The sequence below is a fragment of the Pagrus major genome, chromosome 24 (genome assembly GCF_040436345.1).
Source record: "Pagrus major chromosome 24, Pma_NU_1.0".
Classification (NCBI taxonomy): Eukaryota; Metazoa; Chordata; class Actinopteri; order Spariformes; family Sparidae; genus Pagrus; species Pagrus major.
The window spans coordinates 15,509,143-15,518,753 of NC_133238.1; the positions used below are offsets into that span (position 1 = coordinate 15,509,143).

At 40.3% G+C, this 9,611-nt stretch overlaps 1 protein-coding gene across 1 annotated transcript; it reads right to left on the reverse strand.

The window, feature by feature from the left end:
- Window positions 1–365: 365 nt before the first annotated feature.
- LOC141020476 (uncharacterized) lies at window positions 366–5,817 on the reverse strand. Its single transcript, XM_073495564.1, has 8 exons — window positions 5,462–5,817; window positions 5,087–5,341; window positions 4,734–4,982; window positions 4,342–4,599; window positions 3,584–3,886; window positions 2,617–2,886; window positions 2,343–2,426; window positions 366–2,209 (listed from the first exon to the last, which is right to left on the reverse strand). Exons 1-8 carry the CDS (start codon window positions 5,815–5,817, stop codon window positions 2,143–2,145), a joined length of 1,842 nt encoding a protein of 613 aa, XP_073351665.1. The 3' UTR covers window positions 366–2,142.
- Between the last annotated feature and the right edge of the window lie 3,794 nt (window positions 5,818–9,611).

The window sequence follows — 9,611 nt, forward strand, 5'->3', positions numbered from 1 at the left end:
TTCACCTACTCCAACTTCAACATGTCGTCATTTTGTTATTATCACATTTCCCTTTCGCAGATTAAATCTCATCATTGATAAAAACTTTTGTACTGTTCTTCACTTTCATGTGACTGAAATGGTTCAAATGCTTTAAAACTTGATAACTGTAATAAATGTAAATCATACAAACATCACAGAATAATGTTGCAACAAGCTTTTGGCTCTTTTGTAAAAAAAATATATTTATTGATATATTTACAACTGTACATTTCACAATATATTAGAAAAGTCATTGTATTTCCAGAAAGTGTTAAAAGTGTTTTTGGTGGAAGAACTGGTCTCAGACGTTGTACCGGGTCTCAGAACCAGGTCTCTCTCTGGAACAGTAACTCGGCTGTTAGTGGGTTTATACACATTTTCATCAGGAAACACTGATTACTGCACTTTACAGTCAATTAACTGTTTTAATGAGGAAAAGCTTAGAAAATGTTTGTATGAAGAAAACAGAGATCAGGCATTACTTCATTTAAAATGTGAAATAAAAACAAAACTCATATTTACATGTTTAACATCATTTCCTTGAGATAATTTACTGAACATGATTTTCTCCTGAAAGCACCTTTATTGCATCGTTACTTTGAGATATCATTATAGAGTCATTCTTCTCCACAGTGAACTCAACATTCATCCCAAAATACAAACATACAGTTGTCACAAAGTAAAAATAAATTCAGTTAATAATACAAAATGATAAATTAGGCCAACTCGTAAAATCAAGGAACAGTTATGGCCTCTATTAGTTTTGTTACAATAAAAAAAAGGATGTAATCGTGGACCCAACAGAACAACCTGATGTGTAAAACCTGAGAGTTATCACATAAATATGAACACGCTGAAGACAAATCTACAGAATCATGAACAAGAGAAGAGTCATGATCTCCAGATGATTATTATCAAACACTGCTGGCTGCTCTTGGCCTCCAGACAACCTTCTGAATCCCAACAAAAACCCAACAACAATTCATACACGGCATCAAAGATCATCTATGTTAAAAAAAAACATGTCATACATGTGCATCAAAGATCATCTATTTAAAAGATGAACGCGAAATAACTCGTGCATCAGACATTGTTTATGTAAAAAAATCATACATGTGCATCAAAGATCCTCTCAAAAGGATGATGCTAAAACAAACATTCATACACTGCATCAAAGATCGTCTATGTTAAAAAAAACATTTCATACATGTGCATCAAAAATATCTATTGAAAAGATGAATGTGAAATCATACATGTGCATCAAAGATGGTCAATGCTAAAAAAAAAAGTGTGTCAAAGTTTGCTGAAAAGATTAATGAAACAGTTTAGAGTAAATTAAAAGTTTAAAAAAATGTAAAAATGTACACAGGCGGTGTAAATGACCATTATCATGTATACGCATATTTACAATTTTTCCCAAAATAATTTTTACCTAAAGGATTTTTATCTAAACATACCTGTAATTCATCATCAGGATTTAATGTTAAAAAACATTTCATACATGTGCATCAAAAATCATCTATTGAAAAGTTGAATGCGAAATAACACATGTGCATCGGAGATTGTTAGTGCAAAGAAAATCATACATGTGCATCAAAGATGGTCAATGCTAAAAAAACAACAATAAACGTGCGTCAAAGTTTGATGGAAAGATGAATGAAACAGTTTAGAGTAAATTAAAAGTAAAAGAGATTAAGAATGTACACAGGTGGAGTAAAGGACATAATATGTGTACGAATATTTACAATTTTTCCCAAAATAATTTTTACCAAAACGATTTTTATCTAAACATTAGTTTCAGTATCAGTAATTCATCATTAGCATTCAACATTCATCCCAGAATAAAGTTATCACAAAATAAAAGTACAGAAACCTGTAGTGCAAAAATACAGTTATCACAAAAAGGATAAAAGATAAATTGGGCCTACTCATAAATTTGCATTTATTTTGTCACAAAAAAAAAAATTAAATCATCACAAACAAATAACCTGATGTGTAAAACCTGCGAGTCGACCACCAAAACAGTAACAAGTAATCGTACCAAAGTCATATTTTCATCTAACGATCATGAGACATCAATGACTCCCTGATCAGCACGTTACCACCACACTGACGGCTGCTTCACCAGATTTCAAACCGCTCGTCTTTCTTAAAAGGAGTTCTGTCCTCGATGTTGTTCCTGAAGAGTCTAGAAAAAGACCAAAGCAGAGAGAAACATCACTCACTCAGCCACAATAACATGTGACAGCATTAACTCATCTGAGATGATGAAGTACAAACGTCTTAATAAATGAACGGTGCAGTGATGAATGTTTGCTCACCGCACAGCGTCGATGGACGGGTTGATGGAGACCAGTTCAAGTAACATGTCAGTTGAAGCATCAGTGATCTTATTGTGACTCAGACTGTAACACAGACACAGAAAGTGACACAGAGGATATTTATGATGGTGAATTATATCAGCCTGCTGCTGGTGGAGACAGTACAGCTACTGTCCAACACACAACAGCAGGGACAGACACACATCAAGGACATAACTAGAATTATATACATTTTGTCACATGAACACGTGGATGTTGACAGACTGATACTCACTCCAGGACTTGTACTTTGTGCAGATGTGTGAGGAGTGTGAGCAGCAGCTGGTCAGTGAGCTCACAGTGACTCAGGTCCAGTTCTGTCAGCCCTTCAGAGACGTCCAGCAGCTGAGCCACAGCTCCACAGGCCCTCTGATCCAGTGTGGTGTGACTGAGGTCCAGCTCTCCACCCAGGGCTCCACACAGAGACACTGCCCGTCTCACTGTGTCTCCGTCACTGTTCACAGGAACCAGGGACAGCAGCTGGAGGACGACCGTCTTACTGGCTCTAAACAGGAGGATCAGAGCAAAGAGCTGATTGTTGAGGCTGATTTATGGTTGAATGTAGATTCTACGCAGAGCCGACGGTGTAACCTACGCATGTGGCTTTCAACATAGTGTCTCTGCTGCTGGTGGTGGTGATACAGGGGACCGCCAGCTGCACTTTCCCCAGTAAACACACCGACCCCTTCGGTTTGCAGCTGTGTCTCTGGGCCTGGCAGAGTGGACAGGCCTGGTGTCAGCTGCTCCTCCATACACACCCATCTTGGATGCAGGATGTGACTTGGTTTCGACAAGGTGACATTTGCCACTGGGCTGCTCCTGGAGGGGCAGCCTGTCCTTTGGACATCCGGCCTGTCCGCTCTCTCAAGCCCAGAGACACTCGGACAATGAAGAGCTGCTCCGGAAGAGGCGATTATCCCAAGAACAGCATCAGAGGTCAGTGTGTTTACTGGGGAAACTACAGGTCACAATGCCCTGTACTAGTACCGCCACTAAGCACCAGAGGAGGAGCCAGAAACGTGATGCTACCAAGTGGAGAAATCAGTCGTTGCGATCTGCGTTGTGACAATGTGCAGGTACAATTCTGGGGAGGTGTGAGTCAGAGTATGATGTAGGTGTTTCAATGCAAAGCTTTAAGCTGCATAAACATAAAAATAAACAAGTTTCTTCTCTGGTTTAGGTCACTCTGTTGTCTTTCCCACCTGAGGAGGACTCTGTCCAGGACAGGAAGCAGCAGGTCCAGTCCGCTGTCCTCCACCTCACAGTCCTGCAGGTTGAGCTGAGTGTCCTGGCTGCTGCGTCTCAGGATGGTGGAGACGGCCCTGCAGTCCTCATCAGTCAGACTGAGAGTCTCACTCTGACCCTCCTGTGGCAGCTCCACACAGGAGGAGCAGGACAGATCCAGCCTGTGCTGCAGAGTCCTGAGCAGGCTGACTGCTGCCCCCTGCTGGGCGTCAGAGGCAGCACAGCAGTGGATGAACTTCAGCAGCAGATTTCTGTCAACACTGAGAGGAAATAGATAGAAAAATACAACATTAAACAAATGATAACCACATACTTTCATCGATCAGTTGTCGATATGATGTGCAGATTAACAAATATTCCAATTAAAAGACACCACAAATAATATTAATTCAGGATAATCATGTTTCTTAACAACTTGGGTTTAATTATTGTAGTTTTGTCTTTCGTTTCTATTAGTTATAAAAACAAAGAGACCATCACTTTAATAGCTTAGATCTGAGAACACAGTGACTCACTTATACTCGTTGTAAGTCAAGAGACAAAAGAAGTCAGATGATCAGACAAGTTGGAAACAAACAGGTTAGATAAACTCATTTTTAAGACAAAATGAAGTCAAACGGTGAAATAATTACTCCAACTGTCACAGTGAGAGATGCATCATGTCCTGTGTGTTGAAGAAGACAGATACACTGACAAACAAACACTAATGTTTTACCTGAGTTGAGAAACTCTGTCCAGTGTAAAGAGGACGGACTCCACTTCCTCTGTTGGTATGGAGGTCCACAGGAGCTTCAGTTTAACTCTGTCAGTGTGTTGGAGGGTGAAGAGCAGAGCATCACAGTCCACAGAGTTCATCTCTCTGCAGGTCAGGTTGATCACATGATCCAGTGACCTCAGTAAACTGGGTATAAAGGGACTGGCACGAGCGTTATAGATCTCTGTGATGACAGTCAACACAAAGCTGGGACAGGCTCTGAAAACATAAAGTGTATTCACCAGGACACTTTGATGAGTCAAAGAATCAACAGACTGATGTAACACATGATGCAACTGATTCAATAAGATAAACTGACGTCTGCATAAAAAGGTTAAAAACAAACTAAGAACCTTTTAAATACAATCCTGTCCAGAAAGGGAAGCAGACGTGGGATGTTCTCCTGGGAGAAGCGGTTCTTCCTCAGGTTCACAGTGATGGTCTGAGCTGACGGCTGCTGCAGCAGATAGTGAAGAACCTCCCAGTTCAGAGAGAACGAGCTCAGGTCTCCATCAACCTTACTCAAGAAGGAGCAGGTCAAGTCCTTGTCCTGGATGTCGTGGAGGAGGAAGAGGAGCTCCTGGGAAATCTTCTCACTCAGTCTGCAGATAGAAATGTATGAGTTTATCTTAGAGAAGCAAATGATTCATACATTTGTATTTTCATTCATTAGATTGTGTTTCTGAAGCTCAGGAGAGACTTTTACTTGATTGTTAGAGGACCATCATGAAGCAGCAGTGGAATGAGACTCTGAGCAGGGACACAGAACTCAGTCAGGTCCAACCGGCCGACTGTCCAGTATCTCAGCAGGGACGCCAAACTACTGACGACCTTCAACAGAACTCTTTCTGATGGTCGGCCTGTCTGAGGGGCGAGAGACAGCTCCTCAACAGCCAACAGACAGGCCACTCTCTTCCTTCTTACCCACTGAGACAGAAACAAGGCCGTACCATTGGAAAGCCTGAAAGCAGAGAGAGGGAGAGGAGAAGCAGCTGTGACATCATGACGTTCACCACTAACTGCACATTCAAACTGGACCAGATGGTGTTACAGGAACAACATTAAATGTAGAAACACAAACCTCAGACTGTGCAGTTGTGTTGTGTGTCTAAAGAGGAGGGAGGCTCCTCTGACAGACATCCTCCTGGGTGTGAGGACGAGATCCACATCAGAACCACAGAGTCTGAGAACTCTTCCCACAGACCTGCAGGTTTTCCAGCCCAACTCTCCTGTTAGCTGCAGGGTGAAGCCCAGGAGCTGCAGCAGAGAGGCCAACTGCTCGGCCTCCTCTCTGGATCTCACAGAGATTAATGTGCACACACGCTGGAAGAACTCTGGATCACCACTGAAACAATATGATGGAAGAGGAGTGAAAACAGAAACACAGGCTGCATTACAAACCACCTGATGGACCATGTTGTTCATGGAGAATGACATTTAGGAACAGGATGAAATAATATAACTGTGTGTTAATATCACACTATATTAAAATACTCCTGAATAAATACTGAAGACAGAATGTACATTATTAGTGTGACTTACCTGAGCTGTGAGATATGAGGCAGACACTGTAGGAAACTCCTCACTTCACTCTCTTCATGTGAGCAGCCTGTCAGCTTCACTTGTTTCTTCTCTGATGTGAGTTTCAGCACTTCCAGGAGGATGGAGCTCTTTCTCTCTGAGAGGTTTATGGACCAGACTGCAGGAGCTGACTGGAAAACTGACTGTAATGATGGAAGGACACTCAGGCCTGTTTTAGCCTCATAGTCCTTCAGGTGGGAGCACAGATCCAGCAGGAAACCACACTGATATTCCTCATCATCATCATATATGTAATCTAAAGGGAATGTTTCATATGTGCACACTGATGATAACAGCTCCAGTATCTTCTCTCCTGTCTGCTGTTCTCTCTCTGCTGCTGCACAGAACAGATTCACAAAGAACTTGACTTCACCTCCAAACCTGTCAGAGACACTGGAACAAGAATTGAACATTTAGTTATGACATGATGTCAACAACAGAAACACAGTCATGTATTACTGATATGGAGTTTATCTGCTAAAAGCCTTAAAATACCTGCTAACAAGCAAAATATTTACTATAATTAATAAATATATTTGGTATAATATATTACAATTACATGGCTGATCAAATGAGCATATTACTTCAGGACAATATTAGATCTAACTAACAATTACATCTTTATCAAATTATTTTAAAAGTTGTTTTGTTTGTTGCTTGTCGTCTGGCTGACAGACCTGACGAAGCACGAACTCAGGCCTTTTACAAGGCTGCATTATGATGATGTTATTTCAGCGTCCTTTTGATCCTTTTATTGGGTCAGATCACAGAGAAATCTCTTTGTTTAGGGTTCATACCGATGTGGTAAGACAGATTCATTCAGTCTACGTCTATTTGCTGGTCACAGTTACTATTTATTGACTTTAACACACCTATTAGGAAACTACCACTCACTGGAGACAGATGGACAGACGCTCTGCGGCTGAGAACTGAGCACCGGTCAACCTCAGGTAGCGCTGGAAGCTGCTTTAAGCCAGACGCAGCTCCAGACGGTGAAATTCACCCAGCTGGGTGCCACGCAAGTAACATTAATTAAAATTAATAATCCTGCAGTCGTACTCGATCATGTAACATGAGGCCAATATTCTCTTCACATTTGGTCTGAACGCACCATAAGTTCTACTAGGACCCAAACTATTATCAGAACATTTTAAGAAATGTGGATGAAGTCACAAGGTGTAAATTTAATATTGATGACAAAGAAATACAATGGGAATATATGAAAAGACATCGTCTGTTATGTTAGATTTTATGCAACATTTAAGATTGGCAGACCGTTATTTAGAACACAACTCTTCACACAAAGAGTTAATTAATGTAAAGTGCAGTTTTAAAATCCTTTACCAAAAACGGTTGTTGACTGACTTACCTGAGCTGTGAGATATGAGGCAGACACTGTAGGAAACTCCTCACTTCACTCTCTTCATGTGAGCAGCCTGTCAGCTTCACTTGTTTCTTCTCTGATGTGAGTTTCAGCACTTCCAGGAGGGTGGAGCTCTTTCTCTCTGAGAGGTTTATGGACCAGACTGCAGGAGCTGACTGGAAAACTGACTGTAATGATGGAAGGACACTCAGGCCTGTTTCAGTCTCATAGTCCTTCAGGTGGGAGCACAGATCCAGCAGGAAACCAGACTGCTTTTCACCATCCATGACATTTGAAGGGAACTTTTCATATGTGCACACTGATGATAACAGCTCCAGTATCTTCTCTCCTGTCTGCTGTTCTCTCTCTGCTGCTGCACAGAACAGATTCACAAAGAACTTGACTTCACCTCCAAACCTGTCAGAGACACTGGAACAAGAATTGAACATTTAGTTATGACATGATGTCAACAACACAAACACAGTCATGTATTACTGATATGGAGTTTATCTGCTAAAAGCCTTAAAATACCTGCTAACAAGCAAAATATTTACTATAATGAATAAATATATTTGGTGTAATATATTACAATTACATGGCTGATCAAATGAGCATATTACTTCTGGACAATATTAGATTCAACTAACAATTACATCCTCATCTGATGATTTCTTATAATTGACAATCAATTAACTTTTTTCGAAACACTGGTGATTACAAGAGATATTTATTTTAAAAATAAAAAACCTCTTCTGAAGTCGCTATGAAATGTTTTTAAATGTCCATTATTAGTGTGACTTACCTGAGCTGTGAGATATGAGGCAGACACTGTAGGAAACTCCTCACTTCACTCTCTTCATGTGAGCAGCCTGTCAGCTTCACTTGTTTCTTCTCTGATGTGAGTTTCAGCACTTCCAGGAGGATGGAGCTCTTTCTCTCTGAGAGGTTTATGGACCAGACTGCAGGAGCTGACTGGAAAACTGACTGTAATGATGGAAGGACACTCAGGCCTGTTTCAGCCTCATAGTCCTTCAGGTGGGAGCACAGATCCAGCAGGAAACCACACTGCTTTTCACCATCCATGACATTTGAAGGGAATGTTTCATATGTGCACACTGATGATAACAGCTCCAGTATCTTCTCTCCTGTCTGCTGTTCTCTCTCTGCTGCTGCACAGAACAGATTCCCAAAGAACTTGACTTCACCTCCAAACCAATAAGAGACACTGGAACAAGAATTGAACATTTAGTTATGACATGATGTCAACAACAGAAACACAGTCATGTATCACTGATATGGAGTTTATCTGATAAAGCTTTAAAATACCTGCTAACAAGCAAAATATTTACTATAATTAATAAATATATTTAGTATAATATATTACAATTACATGGCTGATCAAATGAGCATATTACTTCAGGACAATATTAGATTCAACTAACAATTACATCTTCATCTGATGATTTTTTATAATTGACAGTCAATTAACTTTTTTTGAAACACTGGTGATTATAAGAGATATTTATTTTAAAAATAAAAAACCTCTTCTGAAGTCGCTATGAAATGTTTTTAAATGTACATTATCAGTGTGACTTACCTGAGCTGTGAGATATGAGGCAGCCACTGTAGGAAACTCCTCACTTCACTCTCTTCATGTGAGCAGCCTGTCAGCTTCACTTGTTTCTTCTCTGATGTGAGTTTCAGCACTTCCAGGAGGATGGAGCTCTTTCTCTCTGAGAGGTTTATGGACCAGACTGCAGGAGCTGACTGGAAAACTGACTGTAATGATGGAAGGACACTCAGGCCTGTTTCTGTCTCACAGTCCTTCAGGTGGGAGTACAGATCCAGCAGGAAACCACTCTGATATATGTGATCACAGTCACGCAAGTTTCTGTCATTGAAAGGGAACTTTTCATATGTGCACACTGATGATAACAGCTCCAGTATCTTCTCTCCTGTCTGCTGTTCTCTCTCTGCTGCTGCACAGAACAGATTCACAAATAACTTGACTTCACCTCCAAACCAATAAGAGACACTGGAACAAGAATTGAACATTTAGTTACGACATGATGTCAACAACAGAAACACAGTCATGTATTACTGATATGGAGTTTATCTGATAAAGCTTTAAAATACCTGCTAACAAGCAAAATATTTACTATAATTAATAAATATATTTAGTATAATATATTACAATTACATGGCTGATCAAATGAGCATATTACTTCAGGACAATATTAGATTCAACTAACAATTACATCTTCATCTGATGATTTTTTATAATTGA

Excerpts from the sequence above, each read along its gene's own strand:
- LOC141020476 (XM_073495564.1), bottom strand. The coding sequence starts at position 5,817 with ATGTCATTCTCCATGAACAACATGGTCCATCAGGTGGTTTGTAATGCA. Across the intron at positions 5,342-5,461 it reads ACACAACTGCACAGTCTGAG|GCTTTCCAATGGTACGGCCT; the intron begins GTTTGTGTTTCT and ends CTCTGCTTTCAG. Across the intron at positions 2,210-2,342 it reads CCGTCCATCGACGCTGTGCG|ACTCTTCAGGAACAACATCG; the intron begins GTGAGCAAACAT and ends GTCTTTTTCTAG.